Here is a 20,027-nt window from a genome sequence, read left to right as displayed (position 1 = left end):
TGAAACACAGGGATGACCACACAAATGCAAATGCTAAACAGTGTCATAAAAATAATCCCTCCACAGATCTTGAAAATCATGTTATATTATACCCCTCTGATGATTATGCCACATGCAATGTCAATGAATGTCTTAATTGCAAATACTAAGAACTTTAATTTGTCCCCATGCAATTTCAAGGCCCATCCTAACATTAACCAAATCACTATGAGAGAACTGACAAAACACAAAAACAAAAAAATTGTTCAAGACACACTCAGCCACCCAGGTCAACCCTTGCCACGTGACACCCCTTTATCACTCTCCTTACAACAATCATGACCAGACAAAGCAGACAGTGCTTGGTCTATAAAGATTGGTGCTGGATGGCAGGAATCAAGTGTAATGTTGGGATTCAAATAATTTTGTTAAGTACTGGCACCTGAAGAGGTGAACTATCTCAATGAAACATGTCATGCTGCCTGTATAGAAAAATTACATGAGAAGTAAAGTTGTATGAACTCCTACTGGTGCGATTTCACCTTCGTATATGTATGTATATGTGCGTGTATGGGCGTTTATGTGTATATATGTGTATGAGTGAATGGGCCATTCTTCATCAGTTTCCTGGTACTACCTCACTGATGTGGGAAATGGTGAAATATAACTAAAAAATGGAGAGAGTTGGATGATTATTGGTGCCTATGCACCTGGTCATGAGAAGAGATCATGAGAGGCAAGTGTTTTGGGGCAGTTGAGTGAGTGTGTTAGCAGCTTTGATGCACAAGACCTGGTAACAGTGATGGGTGATTTAAATGAGAAGCTGAGTAATATGGCAAATAAGGGTATAATTGGTGTACATGGGGTGTTCAGTGTTGTAAATGGAAATGGTGAAGAGCTTGTGGATTTGTGTGCTAAAAAAAAGACTGGTGACCAGGAACACCTGGTTTATAAAGAGATATACATAAATATACTTATGTGAGTAGGAGAGATGGTCAAAGGGCACAATTGGATCATGTGCTAATTGATAGGCAGGTAAAAGAGAGATTCTGGATGTTAATGTGCTGGGAGGGGCAGCTGGAGAGATGTCTGATCACTAACTTGAGGAGGCGAAGGTGAAGATTTGTAGAGGTTTTCAAAAAAGACGAGAGAATGTTGGGGAAAAGAGAGTGGTGAGAGTAAGTGAGCTTGGAAAGGAGACTTGCGTGAGGAAGTACCAGGAAAGACTGAGAGTAGAATAGCAAAAGGTGAGTGTATGTATGGACCATAGGGAAGTGCCTGAGGATTGGTGGAATGCATGCATAGTGCCATTGTACAAAAGCCAAAGGGATAAAGGTGAGTGTTGAAACTACAGAGGCACAAGTTTGTTGAGTATTTCTGGGAAATTATATGGGAGGGTATTGAATGAGAGGGTGAAAGTATGTACAGAGCATCAGATTGGGGAAGAACAGTGTGGTTTCACAAGTGGTAGAGGATGTGTGGATCAGATGTTTGCTTTAAAGAATGTATGTGAGAAATACTCAGAAAAACAGATGGATATGTATGTGGCATTTATGGATCTGGAGAAGGCATATGACAGGGTTGATAGAGATGCTTTGTGGAAGGTCTTGAGAGTATATGGTGTGGGAGGTCAGTTGCTACAAGCAGTGAAAAATTTTTACCAAGAATGTAAGGAATGTGTACAAGTAGGAAGACAGGAGAGTGACTGGTTCCCAGTGAATGTTGATTTGCAGTAGGGGTGTGTGACGTCCCCATGGTTGTTTAATTTGTTTATGGATGGGTTGGTTAGGGAGGTAAATGCAAGAGTTTTGGAGAGAGAGGCGAAGATGCAATCTGTTGGGGATAATAGGTCCTGGAAAGTGAGTCAGTTGCTGTTCGCCAATGATACAGCTCTAGTGGCTGATTCATGAAGAAACTGCAGAAGTTGGTGAATGAGCTTGGAAAAGTGTGTGAAAGGAGAAAATTGAGAGTAAATGTAAATAAGAGCAACGTTGAGGGTTGCGGGACACGTTAAATGGGATGTAAGTTTGAATGAAGAAAAATTGGAGAAAGAGAAGTGTTTACGATATCTGGGAGTGGACTTAGCAGCAGATGGAATCACAGAAGTGGAAGTGAGTCATAGGGTGAGGGAGGGGGCGAAGGTTCTGGAAGCGATGAAGAATGTGTGGAAGGAGAGAACGTTATCTCGGAGAGCAAAAATGGGCATGTTTGAAGGAATAGTAGTGCCAACAATGTTATATGGATGCGAGGCATGGGCTAGAGATAGGGTTGTATGGAGGAGGGTGGATGTGTTGGAAATGAAATGTTTGAGGACAATATGTGGTGTGAGGTGGTTTGATCAAGTAAGTAATGGAAGGGTAAGAGATATGTGTGGAAATAAAAAGAGCGTGGTTGAGAGAGCAGAAGAGGGTATGTTAAAATGGTTTAGAAATATGGAGAGAATGAGTAAGGAAAGATTGACATTGAGGATATATGTGTCAGAGGTGGAAGGAACAAGGAGAAGTGGGAGACCAAATTGGAGATGGAAGGATGGAGTGAAAAAGACTTTGAGCGATTGGAGCCTGAATAAACAGGAGGGTGAGAGGCATGTAAGGGATACAGTGAATTGAAGAGATGTGGTAAGCATGAGATCAAGAGGAAGGCGCAAGGTTGAAAAAGAGTACAAATGAAAGACATGTTGATAGGGCATTGGCAAACTACTGGTTGAAGACGAAAATGTTTTGGAAGGAGATGAACAGATTGAGAAGAGAATAAATGGGGACCTGAGAGAGGGAAGCTTATATGAATATGGTAACAAGCAAAGATGAGAGAGTGAGTATTTTGAAAAAATGTTAAATAAGAGAGATGAAAGGATGACATAAGTAGGGTATTCAGGAAGTGGAAGCAGGATGAGTGAGAAAGTCATGGAAAATGGTTCAGTCAAAAGAGAAGACTTGATGAAGCTCTGCAAAAGAGGAAATATGATAAAGTGCCTGAGTAGTTGGGACTGCAGAATTCTCAAAAAAGGGGCTGACAGTGTCTCTGACTTGTTAGTCAGGATTTTCAATGTATGAATGGCTCTACATAAAGTGGCTGAGGACGAGCAGAATGCCTGTGTTGAGCTATTATACAACAGCAAGGGGAATTAATTTAGGTGAAGGAAGTGAGGAGGGTGAGTGGATCCAAGAGGTGACTGCATCAAGGGTGTAATGTCACCATGGCTGTTAAATCTGTTTATCAATGGGGTGGTGGGGGAAGTAAATGCAAAGTTTTAGAGAGATGGGTGACTCTCTAATATGCTGGGGAAAGGGGCTTTAGAGGTCAGTCAGTTACTATTTGCTGATGACATGGCTTTGGTGGCAGACTTGAGTCTGAGACTGCAGAACCTGATATCTGAGTCTGAAAGTGTGAAAGGAGGTAGTTTAGAGTTAATACAAATATAGTAAGGTTATGAGGTTTAAAAAAGAGGTTAGCTCAAAAGGTCTGAACATTTGCAGAGGATGAGTGAAGACAGACTTAGAAGATAATTAAGGAAAGCAGAAAAGACTAAAAATCTGTCTGTTTAGAAGGATGGGGACACCAATACCTCAAAACCACTTCCTACAAAAGGTGCACGCCTCTATACACTTGATCCAACCAAGGAAAAAGGAGGAAGAGTAAGAACAGGTGGCAACAGCTAATGAGAGTGGTGGTAAATGAGGCTGATTTTCAGAACTTACCTACCTGTACTTACATAAGGGTTCGAGAGTTTCATACTCATGGGGTCCTAACTCTTGAACATTCTTTATGTATGTATGATATGTGCATTAAACATGTCCTTACTCTTCTTATTTCATTCATCCACCATTCCCATGTTAAAAAAGTATTTCTTTAAATCTTTTTTTTACAAGTTTCTTACATAATTTCATGCTGTACCCTCTAGATACTCTATCTTTATATCTCTTGAAGAAATATTTATTGTCAGCATTGCTGATCCATTTTTAAAACTTAAAGGATGTGATCAAGTCAGCCCCTCATTTTTCTCTCTCCCAAGGTGGGCAACTTTAAAGGCTCTAGCCTTTCCTTGTAAAACAGCTCTCTTACTTCTAGTACCAACTCTGCTGCCTTCTTCTAGACCTTCTCTATTAGCCCTTTGTGCTTCTTTGGGTGAGGTGACCAAACTTGAGAGGCATGTTCTAGTTTTGGCCTTATGTACAACATGAACAGCTTGCTAAATATTTCCTGAAATATATACTTGAAAGTTACTATTACAATTGCCAACAGACAGTTTTTCTCCATAAGTATTCTCCTAATGTGGGACTCTGGCAACAGGTTAGGGATAATGCTGACTCGCAAGTCCTACTCATACACAGAATCCTGCAGCTTATTTCCCGCTATATAATATTCATATACTGAGGCCTTCTTTCATTGTCAAATTCTCGTTACTTTCAATAGCTCAGGTTGACTTTCATCAACCATGTATGAGATCAACTGTGAGATCTGTTTAGTTCCCCTTTAAGTTGACGCAATCACTTTTAATTTTCACTTCCATCATGATCGTAGCATCAACTGCAAATATATTCAAGAAGGACCCTAAACCTCAAGGCAAGTCATTTGCATTGATAAACAGTAACGATCCTGGAACAGAGACTTGTGGCATTCTGCTCATTATCTCAACTCATTTGGAGAAGGCTTCTATGATACATGTCCTATGTCTGAGGACAACATCTGGTGTGAGGTGGTTTGATTAAGTAATGAAAGGGTAAGAGAGATGTGTGGTAACAAAAAGAATGTGGTTGAGAGAGCAGAAGAGGGTGTGTTGAAATGGTTTAGTCACATGGAGAGAATGAGAGAGGAAAGATTGACAAAGAAGATATATGTGTCAGAGGTGGAGGGAACGAGGAGAAGTGGGATACCAAACTGGAGGTGGAAGGATGGAGTGAAAAAGATTTTGAGTGATCGGGGCCTGAACACACAGGAGGGTGAAAGGCGTGCAAGGAATAGAGTGAATTGGAATGATGTGGTATACCGGGGTTGATGTGCTGTCAATGGATTGAACCAGGTCATGTGAAGTGTCTGGGGTAAACCATGGAAAGTTTTGTGGGGCCTGGATGTGGAAAGGGAGCTGCGGTTTTGGTGCATTACACATGATAGCTAGAGACTGAGTGTGAACAAATGTGGCCTTTGTTGTCTTTTCCTAGCGCTACCTCGCACGCGTGCGGGGGGAGGGGGGGGTGCCATTTTATGTGTGGCGGGGTGGCAACGGGAACGACTGAGGGGAGCAAGTATGAATATGTACATGTTTATATATGTATTTGTCTGTGTTATATGTATGTATACGTTGAAATGTATAGGGTGTATACATTGAAATGTATAGGTATGTATATGTGCGTGTTTGGGCGTATACGTAAATACATATGCATGTGGGTGGGTTGGGCCACTCTTTCGTCTGTTTCCTTGCGCTACCTCACTAACACAGGAGACAGCAACAAAGTATAATAATAAAAAATATAATAGATATGAATATATACACATATACATACACAGACATATACATGTATACACATGTACATACATATTCATACCTGCTTGCCTTCAGCTGTTCCTGGTGCCATCCTGCCCCACAGGAAACAGCACTGCCATCCCCTGCATTAGCAAGGTAGCACCAGGAAAACAGACAAAAAAAGGGCCACATTTGCTCACACTCAGTCTCTAGCTGTCATGTGTAATGCACTGAAACCACAACCCCCTATCTACATCCAGCCCCACAGACCTTTCCTTGGTTTCTCCCAGGACATTTCCCATGCCCTGGTTCAGTCCACTGACAGCATGTCGACCCTGGTATAATGCACCATTCCAATTCACTCTATCCCTGGCACACCTCTCACTCTCCTGCATGTTCAGGCCCTGATTGCTCAAAATCTCTTTCACTCCATCCTTGCACCTCTAATTTGGTCTCCTGCTTCTCCATATTCCCTCCACCTCTGACACATCTATCTTCTTTGTCAACCTTTTCTCATTCATTCCATATGTCCACACCATTTCAACACACCCTCTTCTGCTCTCTCAACCACTTCAATACTGTACTTATGAATATAAGCTGGGTTACTCTTTGAGGTGGAAGAGGACAAAAGGGAAAAAAGATATTAGCATAAAATAAAATACAACCAAAATTTAGACAGCAGACTGTGTGAACAATTTATGAATTAATGTCTGATTTGAATAAAGGACAACATAAGACTGCAGGAGACCAAATTGGAGGGGGAGGGATGATGGAGTGAAAAAGATTTTGAGCAATCGGGGCCTGAACATACAGGAGGGTGAGGTGTGCTGTCAATGGACTGAACTAGGGCGTGTGAAGTGTCAGGGATAAACTATGAAAAGGTCTGTGAGGCCTGGATGTGGATAGGGAGCTGTGGTTTCAGTGCATTACACATGACAGCAAGAGACCGAGTGTGAATGAATGTGGCCTTTTTTGTCTCTTTTCCTGGTGCTACCTTGCCGAAGTGAGGGATAGTGATGCTATTTCCTGTGTGATCGGGTAATGACAGGAATGGATGAAGGCAAGCAAGTACAAATATGTATATGTGTATATATGTATATGTCTGTGTATGTGTATGTATGTATGTATGTATGTATGTGTTGATATGTGCATTTTTTTTTTTTTTTTTTTTTTTTTTTTTTATACTTTGTCGCTGTCTCCCGCGTTTGCGAGGTAGCGCAAGGAAACAGACGAAAGAAATGGCCCAACCCCCCCCATACACATGTACATACACACGTCCACACACGCAAATATACATACCTACACAGCCTTCCATGGTTTACCCCAGACGCTTCACATGCCTTGATTCAATCCACTGACAGCACGTCAACCCCTGTATACCACATCGCTCCAATTCACTCTATTCCTTGCCCTCCTTTCACCCTCCTGCATGTTCAGGCCCCGATCACACAAAATCCTTTTCACTCCATCTTTCCACCTCCAATTTGGTCTCCCTCTTCTCCTCGTTCCCTCCACCTCCGACACATATATCCTCTTGGTCAATCTTTCCTCACTCATTCTCTCCATGTGCCCAAACCATTTCAAAACACCCTCTTCTGCTCTCTCAACCACGCTCTTTTTATTTCCACACATCTCTCTTACCCTTACGTTACTTACTCGATCAAACCACCTCACACCACACATTGTCCTCAAACATCTCATTTCCAGCACATCCATCCTCCTGCGCACAACTCTATCCATAGCCCACGCCTCGCAACCATACAACATTGTTGGAACTACTATTCCTTCAAACATACCCATTTTTGCTTTCCGGGATAATGTTCTCGACTTCCACACATTTTTCAAGGCTCCCAAAATTTTCGCCCCCTCCCCCACCCTATGATCCATTTCCGCTTCCATGGTTCCATCCGCTGACAGATCCACTCCCAGATATCTAAAACACTTCACTTCCTCCAGCCTCTCACCATTCAAACTCACCTCCCAATTGACTTGACCCTCATGTGCATGTATGGGCATTTTTGCATGTATGTGTGCATATGAGTGGATGGGCCATTCTTCGACTGTTTCCTGAAGCTACCTCGCTGGCGTGGGAAACAGCGATCAAGTATAATAATAATAATAATAATAATAATAGTGAAAGAGAAGAGAGAGGCATTTGGACGATCTTTGCAGGGAAAAAATGCAAATGAATGGGAGATGTATATAAGAAAGTGGCAGGAGGTCAAGAGAAAGGTGCAAGAGGTGAAAAAAGAGGGCAAATGAGAGTTGGGGTGAGAGAGTATCATTAAATTTTAGGGAGAATAAAAAGATGTTTTGGAAGGAGGTAAATATAATAAAAAGCTATATATCATTATGTACATCTCTGTGGTGTACCGAGGTTGACGTGCTGTCGGTGGATTGAATCAGGGCGTGTGAAGCGTCTGGGGTAAACCATGGAAAGCTGTGTAGGTATGTATATTTGCGTGTGTGGACGTATGTATATACATGTGTATGGGGGTGGGTTGGGCCATTTCTTTCGTCTGTTTCCTTGCGCTACCTCGCAAATGCGGGAGACAGCGAAAAAAAAAAAAAAAGTGCATAAGACAAGGGAGCAAATGGGAACTTCAGTGAAGGGGGATAATGGGGGGGTGATAACAAGTAGTGGTGATGTGAGAAGGAGATGGAGTGAGTATTTTGAAGGTTTGTTGAATGTGTTTGATGATAGAGTGGCAGATATAGGGTGCTTTGGTCGAGGTGGTGTGCAAAGTGAGAGGGTTAGGGAAAATGATTTGGTAAACAGAGAAGAGGTAGTAAAAGCTTTACGGAAGATGAAAGCCGGCAAGGCAGCAGGTTTGGATGATACTGCAGTGGAATTTATTAAAAAAGGGGGTGACTATTGTTGACTTTTTGGTAAAGTTATTTAATGTATGTATGATTCATGGTGAGGTGCCTGAGGATTGGCGGAATGCTTGCATAGTGCCATTGTACAAAGGCAAAGGGGATAAGAGTGAGTGCTCAAATTACAGAGGTATAAGTTTGTTGAGTATTCCTGGTAAATTATATGGGAGGGTATTGATTGAGAGGGTGAAGGCATGTACAGAGCATCAGATTGGGGAAGAGCAGTGTGGTTTCAGAAGTGGTAGAGGATGTGTGGATCAGGTGTTTGCTTTGAAGAATGTATGTGAGAAATACTTAGAAAAGCAAATGGATTTGTATGTAGCATTTATGGATCTGGAGAAGGCATATGATAAAGTTGATAGAGATGCTCCGTGGAAGGTATTACGAATATATGGTGTGGGAGGCAAGTTGTTAGAAGCAGTGAAAAGTTTTTATCGAGGATGTAAGGCATGTGTATGTGTAGTAAGAGAGGAAAGTGATTGGTCCTCAGTGAATGTAGGTTTGCGGCAGGGGTGTGTGATGTCTCCATGGTAGTTTAATTTGTTTATGGATGGGGTTGTTAGGGAGGTGAATGCATGAGTTTTTGAAAGAGGGGCAAGTATGAAGTCTGTTGTGGATGAGAGAGCTTGGGGAGTGGGTCAGTTGTTGTTCACTGATGATACAGCGCTGGTGGCTGATTCATGTGAGAAACTGCAGAAGCTGGTGACTGAGTTTGGTAAAGTGTGTGAAAGAAGAAAGTTAAGAGTAAATGTGAATAAAAGCAAGGCTATTAGGTACGGTAGGGTTGAGGGTCAAGTCAACTGGGAGGTAAGTTTGAATGGAGAAAAACTGGAGGAAGTAAAGTGTTTTAGATATCTGGGAGTGGATCTGGCAGTGGATGGAACCATGGAAGCAGAAGTGAATCATAGGGTGGGGGAGGGGGCGAAAATTCTGGGAGCCCTGAAGAATGTTTGGAAGTCGAGAACATTATCTCGGAAAGCAAAAATGGGTATGTTTGAAGGAATAGTGGTTCCAACAATGTTGTATGGTTGCAAGGCGTGGGCTATGTATAGAGTTGTGCGCAGGAGGGTGGATGTCCTGGAAATGAGATGTTTGAGGACAATATGTGGTGTGAGGTGGTTTGATCGAGTAAGTAATGTAAGGGTAAGAGAGATGTGTGGAAATAAAAAGAGTGTGGTTGAGAGAGCAGAGGAGGGTGTTTTGAAATGGTTTGGTCACATGGAGAGAATGAGTGAGGAAAGACTGACCAAGAGGATATATGTGTCAGAGGTGGAGGGAACGAGGAGAAGTGGGAGACCAAATTGGAGGTGGAAAGATGGAGTGAAAAAGATTTTGAGTGATCGGGGCCTGAACATGCAGGAGGGTGAAAGGCGTGCAGGAATAGAGTGAATTGGAACGATGCGGTATACCGGGGTCGACGTGCTGTCAGTGGATTGAACCAGGGCATGTGAAGCATCTGGGGTAAACCATGGAAAGTTGTGTGGGGCCTGGATGTGGAAAGGGAGCTGTGGTTTTGGTGCATTATTACATGACAGCTAGAGACTGAGTGTGAACGAATGGGGCCTTTGTTGTCTTTTCCTAGCGCTACCTCGCACACATGAGGGAGGAGGGGGTTGTTATTCCATGTGTGGCGAGGTGGTGATGGGGATAAATAAAGGCAGACAGTATGAATTATGTACATGTGTATATACGTATATATCTGTGTGTGTATATATGTGTACATTGATATGTATAGGTATGTATATTTGCGTGTGTGGACGTGTATGTATATACATGTGTATGTGGGTGAGTTGGGTTATTCTTTCGTCTGTTTCCTTGCGCTACCTCACTAACGCGGGAGACAGTGACAAAGCAAAATGAATAAAAAATAAATAAAATAAATAATAATAATAAGTATGCAAAGAGATTATGCAATATAAGGATTATAAAACATTACGTAAGCCACACTGAATCCATGGAATTATCAAAATTGCAAAGTTTTTCGAAAATATTGAATAAGTTATATATCATTATGTACATCTCTGTAGCCCTCCTCCTACCTACCTGAGCATATCCAATGTAAGATCCATCCGAATTCAATAAATTAAAGTTGACAATGGATCCATGCGTTCTAATATCCCACTGTTTCTCTTCACAATACAACTTAGCAACTGGGGACCCATTAGCATGCCTGTAGCTCTGCAGACAGTGGTGAGTGTACCGCGCTAAGTGGAACACATGATGACTGATGTTATCCATGCCACCTGATTCAGTGATATAACAGTTCACGTTTTCATTATTCCAGAAGACGACATATCAAAAAAGTAGGTATAGATGATTAAAAACTCTTTTCTCTCCCAAGGTAGTATCTTGTGAGCACTAGATATATTCACTGGGAGTATACTGGGGAAAACTCAGCCTACTCTCTTAATCTGGTGAAGAGGCACCAGCCTTCGTTCATCCTGTATGAACAAGCATTCACAATCCTCTGCTACTATCAGATTCAGATCGACCCTTGGCCAATTGGCAATCACAACCAGGATGAAATAATTGACCCATCTCCTACAAGCCATCCTGAGTTCAAATTCTACAGACTGCAAGTGCTAACCAAAGACAGTCACAGAAGACACAAAAGATTTTTTGAACAAGGAGAGGAATGCCAGGGAAGGTGAAAAAACAGAAAAAATTGCTTGCAGGACAACACCTGGGAGGGAAAAGGTTTTACTGTCTCCAGAAACTACATTTCTCTCCGTGTAATCTCTCCTGTGAGCATGAGAGCATACCTACATAAAGAGGGAGAGCTGGAAAAAATCTTCATTAGACTAACTGAATCCCCAAAGCCACACAGGGAAGATCTACAGTGTATAAGCTAAAGTACTTTTGGACAGGGCATAAACCTGTATGGACCCTAAAGCAAACAACCTTGGTGGGCTACCCCTTTGAAAGGATGGGTGGCAATGTTCTTGGGCACTTTCTCACTTATTTAAGAACTTACTAAAAAGAAGGTCACAAATTGGGATAGGAATAGGCTAATAAACAAAGCAAAATACATGAAGCATACTGTATAAAGATGAAGAAGTGAGGGATTTCTTTTTCTTTATTCAGAAAAAAAAGAGAGCCCAGGCCAGGGCCCCTTGGTGGACCCAGAGCTCTAGGAGACCATCCCCCTGCTCATTCCTCTCATCAGACCAGCTTTTGGAAGAATGAGGAAGAAAGGTGCCAAAAACACTTACAATGAGATTTCCTCCAATGAGGTTTACAGGAATGGCTTGGTAGAAGCCATCTTTTCACATGAATTCTGCCATAAAGCCCAGAACAAGTGAATGAAAGGTATCTAAAAATTATGTAATGTCTAAAAACTATATCAAAAAAGGTGTATTGCTTCATGTCTTTCATGTCAACCCTGCACAGGGCCTCTGGTTATCTTTTCAGTATCATTCCAATTAGTATATGTACTGCTGAGGAAAGTACTACATATAAAATGTATACATGTACTTAACAAATAGAGCTGCAAACCACATAAAATAGAGCACAATAACAATCACTGACTACTTAGCACTACAATCAACAACCATACAATGAATTGAAGATTTTCCCAATACAATCCTACTTCCACATGCTTGGCACTTAATTCTTTGCACTAGCACTAGATCCCATTCATAAAAACCACTCCCTAACAAAACTTCAATCCCCAAACAGAAATAAAAAGCTTATCATTGCCTCACACTTCAGCAATTTACACTCAAAGATCCCTCCACCGCTAATAAATACATCACTGACAAGACTGGTAAATGATCATACAAGCATTAAACAATCACCCTCCAAACTCAATTGTAAAATGACACCTCCATCACTTCTACCAGAACTTTCTTCACACAAATCATGATTTGATCATTCCTATTCTAATGCCTGTTGTACCAAGAAGAAAGCCTGCTGGGTTATGAAACTCTCCCCTTCCCATGAAACCTAATCAAATTTCATTTCTGCTAAGAATCATGGAAAATTTGTTCTTCATAAATTCAAGCACACTTTCATAAAATAAAGTGCACTGATCTCACTCCTTCTAATGACAGAAGAATTAGTTCTTGATTTGTCAGTCTCTATAAAGAAATGGTGGGAAGCAGCAGCCACTCAACTGCCTTGGGTGTAAGCTTGAGGGATGAGGACACATGAAAACAGCTCATGAAAACAGTAGACAAAATAATAAAAGTATAAGTTAGAACAGCAATACTGCAGTGTATATAAAGAGATGGTTAAAGAGAGATGATGTTAGAATATCTGAGATGGAAAGCTTTTGTTTTTATAGTACTTTAAAGATGCAATATACAAAAAATCTTGAAATCCATCTTTACTTGCTGCTGTAGTTCTTTGGTGCATATATCATACACAGACTGTTTTTATAATAATACATATCCCTTACCTTACCTCCCTGCCCCAGGAGTTTCTTCTATCCTTATGAGGCTCTTGCAAAACTCAGGAAGCTGGTCATGTCCACTGGTCAGGAAGTGCTGTGTCTTCTTTATAGTATTCATGGGAATGAGGGGTCTTGGGATATGTTGAAACAGAGTTGTGGTGATGGGTGATGTCCAAGGCATAAGTGGGATAGTATGATTCATGTCTGTCTGGGAAGTGTATATTCTGATGGGTGTATGTCAGGCTGGAGTTTAAGAATGAGTTGGGAGGTTGGTTGTTTAGTGCTTGTCAAGTTATTTTAATGTGTGTGATATGCCTGTGTCATATTTGTTGGGGGAGGGGTTATTTTCATGAGGTAAAGGAAGGTCAGTGCCTGCATAATGAATTAAAATGGCACACTGAGTCCTGACATGTATATTCTTAGGGAATACATCTCATGCTTGTGGGACAAACTGTGAGGTGAAAGAAAAAAAATAATCCTGAACAACCCTTCATCTGTTGTATGTTCTCCATTACCATATAACCCCAAAGAATTTCATCCACACATCATTCTAATAACTTCTTCACACCCAATAGCCCTCTCACATTATCATTCTGTTTATCCTAATTTCAACCATACTACCCTAGTTATCCATCTCAATCATTCTTATTCTTTTACCTATCTTGACCTATAAGGACTTGGATTTCAAATCTTTACTTCCAGAATATAATAACTCTGTAATACCTTCCCAAAGACCATTTTGTGCGGTGATAACCATGGTCTTTGCTAAGTGCTTAAAACATTATGAACATTTCTATTTTGTGCCTTATTTTTAGTATCATACTAGCATCTCATCCTAACATTATCAAATTTATATCATACACAAGTTTAAAAAGGTTTTCTTCATTCTTTAGCATGCTGTTACCATACTTCAGGGCATAAAATGTTTTCCTATGGCATACATCTTTAAATGTGTAAGGAAAGTCTGTGAGAAAGATTATTATACTTGAAATTTCTCTTAATTGACAACTTTATTGGGAGATATCTTCCCCATTAAAAGTGAGATACCTATATCTAAATGTTATCATTTCTAGTTTTCTTATGTTTCTAGCCATATTATGTTCTAAAGCAAACACACCCACATTAACAAAATCGAGAGATTTCAGGCACAGCCTATATGTAGTCTTTTATTTGCTACCAAGATCCTCAGCGAGCAACTTGCAGTAATTGGGATCTGACTCCCTTACTGCTTGATATGATCTACAGCCAATTTTCAAGATCAACATGACACTGAAAAGTACAGTCTTACAGTTATGTGCAACAACACTAAACAATATATGACATTCTCTTGCCTCTCGACAGTTTAAAGCATTCTGTCAATGACAATATCAACAAAACAAGTTTCTTACGACAGGTTACTTAGCATTTATTTGAGAATCTGCTAATGTTGGCACATGCTCAAAACAACTAAATAGGATGAGATTTGTTTGTTTCACTTTTTCTGAATGTTAGAAGCCTAAATGTATCAGCCAGCAGGCAAGTCTCTAAGTGAACAATTTTGAGTACATCAGCTGAGAAATTGAAAATCTAACAAGGCATTTCACTCCTAAAGTTTCTCTGGTTGTACATAATGGGTAGGTTTATCATTTGTGTGTAAAATTACTAAAACTTGGCATGATACATTTCTGAGTGTATGAGATAAACAAGAGAAAAAAATAAGGAAAACTGAATGAGAACTGTTAATCACATAGCATACCAGTTATGTTCATGATAATATTATCTTTTGGACCTTCTTCAGGCCCTTGAATCAAAATTCACACCATATAGCAAATTTCGGTCCATACTGACTTTCCTGATCTGAATATTTAATCATGCAAAAGTCATCAGGTACATTCAAACTGTTATAGATTCATATAACCCAGTACAAATAACAAAAAAGATGATTTGTTTAACAAATACCCATTTAAGCTACAATAATCCCCACACTTTGGTGATCATCCCTTTATCTTCTAGCAATCAAGACCAAAGGGCAGAGCTTGGAACATTTGTAGAAAATTCCTGCAAATTGGTTTACCCATAAAAAATAAAGAGCAGTCATACCCTGAGAAACAATTTACTGAAAATAATAGTAATCTATGTACAGTACCTGTTAGCTTTCTGATGGCATCTAGACCATGCCTGACAGCAAGAATACTGAGGAAGGGAAGGGTTCCATCTTCAAATCTACAATAATCCCAAAAAGAACAACAAATGAAAATAATAGAGGTAGAGTAAAAGCAAATATATTAACAAATAAGACTGATACCACGATGTAACTGTTCGGCACTGTTTGCTAATACTGTAAATATAGTCTTTGAGGAAACATATTTGCCTTAATACCTGTCATGAAGTCTAGGGCGGGGGACCTGTAATATCTTCCTAGAATCAATCATGAGCAATGTACCTCCTCCATAATAACTCTTCTCCATTGCCTGCCAGGCTGTGTTCCTCACCAGCAAGCATCCTGAAAACCAAAAGTTGTTAAAACTTACTTTCTTGTTTCAAAGTTCTGATATATATAGCAATACTTACAGTGATTACATTGCTCTCAGAAGATTAGTTATCCTACAGTGTCTTGTTTCAGAAACTTTAAGATAGTAGCTGAACTGTTCATAAACAATCATGGTAGGTTTAGAAAATAATTCACAGAAAACACTACTACAGACTAAACCTAATGGATGTGATATAATGATTTAAGTCACTTTACAAAGTAAAACCCTGGGGATAGGGGATTAAGAATACTTCCCACGTATTCCCTGCGTGTCGTAGAAGGCGACTAAAAGGGGAGGGAGCGGGGGGCTGGAAATCCTCCCCTCTCGTTTTTTTTTTTTTTTTTTTTTAAATTTTCCAAAAGAAGGAACAGAGGGGGCCAGTTGAGGATATTCCAAAAAAGGCCCAGTCCTCTGTTCTTAGCGCTACCTCGCTAACGCGGGAAATGGCGAATAGTTTAAAAGAAAAAAAAGAAAAAGACAAAGTAAAACCATATTTAGATGTGGGAATCAAAACAGTCAAATCATGGAATGACACTACAATTTCATGTATCCCAACCATAACAAATATCTAGACAGCTTCTTATACAGACAGGTTTCCATGGTGTCATGGTTACCATCACTAACCATGATTTGCACATGGGCCAACATGGGTTCAAAGCTTGGGAACAGCTGTTGCACCACAGCCAACTATGCTTTTCATCCTCCCTTTGTGGCTGGTCAATAAATGGACGCCTGGCTTGAGGTGTGTGTGTGTGTGTGTGTGTATACAAATAAGAGTAAAGACATGGTAAACATTCTAGGTTAAATATTTGTGTCTACACTGCCAGAAAGTATTTGAAACTGTATTACATGGAAGGCTGATAAAGAAGCTGGATTACCAAGCATGAATAAGGGGCAAAACTCCTTTGATAACAGATTATCTAAGTACAAGGTAACAAAGGATGCATATCAAAGGAGCCTTCACAAAATGAATTGAGGTGACCAATGGAATGCACAGTGTTCTGTTCTGGAACCATCACTCTTTTCGATCTATAAAATGACTTTTCTGAATAAGTTTGACAGTGATGCGATGGTCATTAGTGAAGTAAAATGCTTAGAGAATGCAATCACCTTAAAAAAAAAAGGTCCTTGAAAAATTCCAAAGCTGGTCTAATACACGGTTGAAGTTCAACACAAGTGAATGTAAAGCAATAAAGATGGGTCGCAATGAAAGTGGGCCTCAATATCATTATCATCTAGCAGGAAACAAGCTGTAGGAATCAGTGTGTGAGAAACACTTGGGAGCTGACAAGATTCATATCCCACTGCCAGAGTCTCGTAGTATGAGAATTACTACAAAGAACAAGTGTTAAGTATGCAACTAGTTAAAAAATGTGAGGAGGTAATTTTATAGTATAAGAGTGGTGGAGGAATGGAATAAAATGATTGGAGATATGGTTAATGTAGACAGCACACAAAAATTTAAGATTTAGAATAAAGAATGCTCAAGAGATAGGGCCTTACAAATGTAAAACTTGCTCTTTATACAGTACAAATAAGCACCAACTGGTAATTAAATGCACACACAATCACAAAGAACAAATAAACATACAATACCTAATCCACTTGGATACCCAAAGATTTTGTAAAAGGAAACAGGAATGAAGTCTGGTTTCCACTTGGATAGATCAAGTGGACAGGTAGCTGTTAATCCAGCTGCATCTAGCAGCACAAACCAGTGTGGATCATCTGTAAATTGTAAAGTAAGAGATATAAAACCCAAACAGTGACCATTGTTTCTCAAAAAAAAAAAAAAGTATTCCAATATCAATACATCATATATCAATATACAATTTCAAAAGTCATTTCTCACTACCTAGCACAGAAACTAGAAACTTATGCCCCATAAACCTTTCCATGGTTTACCCCACACATTTCACATACCCTGGTTCAGTCAACTGACAGCACATCGACCCCAGCATACCACATCACTTCAATCCACTCTATTCCTTGCATGCTTTTCAACCTCCTGTATGTTCAGGCCCCAATCTCTCAAAATCGTTTTCACTCCATTCTTCCACCTCCAATTTGGTCTCCCACTTCTCTTTCTTCCCTCCGTCTTTAATACATATATCCTCTTTGTCAATCTTTCCCCACTCATTCTTTCCATGTGTCCAAACCATTTCAACACATCCTCTTCTGCTCTCTCAACCACACTCTTTTTACTACCACACATCTCTCTTCCCCTTCCATTACTTAATCAAACCATTGCACACCACATATTGTCCTCAAACATTTCATTTCCAACACATCCACCCTCCTCTGCACAACCCTATCTATAGCCCATGCCTCACAACCATTTAACATTGTTGGAACCACTATTCCTTCAAACATACCCATTTTTACTCTCCAAGACAACATTACTGAATTCCACATATTCTTCAACACTCCCAGAACCTTTGCCTCCTCCCTCACCCTGTGACTCACTTCCACTTCTATGGTTCCATCCACTGCCAAATCCACTCCCAGATATCTAAAACACTTCACTTCCTCCAGTTTTTCTCCACTCAAACTTACTTCCCAATTAACTTGTTCCTTAACCCTACTAAACCTAATAACCTTGCTCTTATTCACATTTACTCTCAGCTTTCTTCTTTCTCACACTTTACAAAACTCTGTCACCAGCTTCTGCAGTTTCTCACCCAAATTAGCCACCAGTGCTGTATCATCAGCAAACAACAACTGACTCATCGGCAGCAGACAGCATACTTGCCCCTCTCTCCAAAACTCTTGCATTCACCTCCCTAACAACCCCATCCATAAACAAATTAAACAACCACAGAGACATCACGCACCCCTGCCGAAAACCAACATTCACCGGGAACCAATCACTTTCCTCTCTTCCTACTCGTACACATGCCTTACATCCTTGATAAAAACTTTTCACTGCTTCTAGCAACTTACCTCCCACACCACATACTCTTAATACCTTCCACAGAGCATCTCTATCAACTCTATCATATGCCTTCTCCAGATCCAAAAATGCCACATACTAATCCATTTGTTTTTCTAAGCATTTCTCACATACATTCTCCATAGCAAACAAATGATCCACACATCCTGTACCACTTTTGAAACCACACTGCTCTTCCCCAATCTGATGCCTTCACCCTCTCAATCAATACCCTCCCATATAATTTCCCAGGAATACTAAAACAAACTTATACCTTTATAAATTGAACACTCACCTTCATCCCCTTTGCCTTTGTACAATGGCACTATGCGCGTACTTCGCCAACCCTCAGGCACTTCACCATGAACCATACATACAGTGAATATCCTTACCAACCAGTCAACAACACAGTCACCCCCTTTTTTGATAAATTCCACTGCAATACCATCCAAACCCACCACCTTTCCGGCTTCCATCTTCTGCAAAGCTTTCACTAACTTTTCTCTGTTTACTAAACCTTTCTCCCTGACCCTCTCTTTTTGCACACCATCTCGATCAAAACACCCTATATCTGCCACTCTATCATCAACCACATTCAACAAACCTTCAAAATACTCACTCCATCTCCTTACTACACCACTACTTGTTATTTTACCTCCCCATAAGCCCCCTTCACCAATGTTCCCATTTGTTCTCTTGCCTTACGCACTTTATTTATCTCCTTCCAAAACATCTTATTCCCCCTACAATCTAACGATACTCTCTCACCCCATCTCTCATTTGCCCTCTTTTTCACCTGCACCTTTCTCTTGAGTCCAAATGCCTCTCTTTTCTCTTTCACTATCAATCTTACTTCATTCCACCACTCACTAACCTTTCTAACCTGCCCACCTACCACCTTTCTCATGCCACAGGCATCTTTTGTGCAAGCCATCACTACTTCCCTGAATAAATCCCATTCCTCCTCCACTTCCCATATGTCATTTGCTCTCACCTTTTTCAATCATAAACTCAATCTCTCCTAGTACATCTTCACACAATTCTCCTTTCCAAGCTCACTCACTCTCAACACTCTCTTCACCCTAACATTCTCTCTTCTTTTCTGAAAACCTCTACAAATCTTCACCTTCGCCTCCACAAGGTAATGATCGGACATCCATCCAAAGGAAGGAGTAGCACTACTCCTGATGTAGGAGCTGAGGGGTAACTGGAGGGAAGTCTGATCATTATCTTGTGGAGGCAAAGGTGAAGATTTGTAGAGGTTTTCAGAAAAGAAGAATGTTGGAGTGAAGAGAGTGGTGAGAGTAAGTGAGCTTGGAAAGGAGACTTGTGTGAGGAAATACCAGGAGAGATTGAGTGCAGAATGAAAAAAGGTGAGAGCAAATGATGTAAGGGGAGTGAGGGAGGAATGGGACATAGTTAAGGAAGCAGTGATGGCTTGCGCAAAAGATGCCTGTGGCATGAGAAAGGTGGGAGGTGGGCAGATTAGAAAGGGTAGTGAGTGGTGGGATGAAGAGGTAAGATTGTTTGCGAAAGAAAAGAGAGAGGCATTTGAATGATTTTTGCAGGGAAGTAGCGTGAATGAAAGGGAGATGTATAAAAGAAAGTGGCAGGAGGTCAAGAGAAAGGTGCATGTGATGAAAAAGAGGCAAATGAGAGTTGGGGTTGGGGAAAAATAACATTAAATTTTAGAGTGAATAAAATGATGTTTTGGAAGAAGGTAAATAAAGTGTGTAAGACAAGAGAATAAATGGGAACATCAGTGAAGGGGGCTAATTGGGAGGTAATAATAAGTAGTGGTGAAGTGAGAAGATGTAGTGAGCATTCTGAAGGTTTGTTGAATGTGTTTGATGATAGAGTGGCAGATAAAGGGTG

At 40.5% G+C, this 20,027-nt stretch overlaps 1 protein-coding gene and 1 non-coding gene across 9 annotated transcripts in view; both read right to left on the bottom strand.

Moving 5' to 3' along the window:
* mal (molybdenum cofactor sulfurase) overlaps positions 1-20,027 on the bottom strand; it is an 87,453-nt gene that overhangs the window by 40,158 nt on the left and 27,268 nt on the right. For 6 of the 8 annotated variants that reach the window (XR_011714249.1, XM_071675030.1, XM_071675011.1 and 3 more), the window contains 4 exons: positions 16,817-16,948; positions 15,069-15,192; positions 14,836-14,912; positions 10,361-10,560 (listed from right to left, as the gene is read on the bottom strand). Coding sequence is in view for 7 of the 8 variants with exons in the window: in XM_071675030.1 (XP_071531131.1) it covers positions 10,361-10,560; positions 14,836-14,912; positions 15,069-15,192; positions 16,817-16,948 (533 nt within the window). In the remaining variant the exon portion in view is untranslated. Of the gene's footprint in view, positions 1-10,356; positions 10,561-14,835; positions 14,913-15,068; positions 15,193-16,816; positions 16,949-20,027 lie in introns of all 8 variants that reach the window. The other 2 variants (XM_071674976.1, XM_071675001.1) reach the window with 2 other exon arrangements.
* On the bottom strand, positions 11,664-11,767 carry LOC139759189 (U6 spliceosomal RNA). Its single transcript, XR_011715010.1, has one exon. It is a non-coding gene; the product is annotated as a U6 spliceosomal RNA (small nuclear RNA).

This window comes from Panulirus ornatus, chromosome 2 (assembly GCF_036320965.1).
Source record: "Panulirus ornatus isolate Po-2019 chromosome 2, ASM3632096v1, whole genome shotgun sequence".
NCBI lineage: Eukaryota > Metazoa > Arthropoda > Malacostraca > Decapoda > Palinuridae > Panulirus > Panulirus ornatus.
Note: the sequence above shows the minus strand (reverse complement) of the source record. Positions and strands in the feature narration are given on the sequence as shown.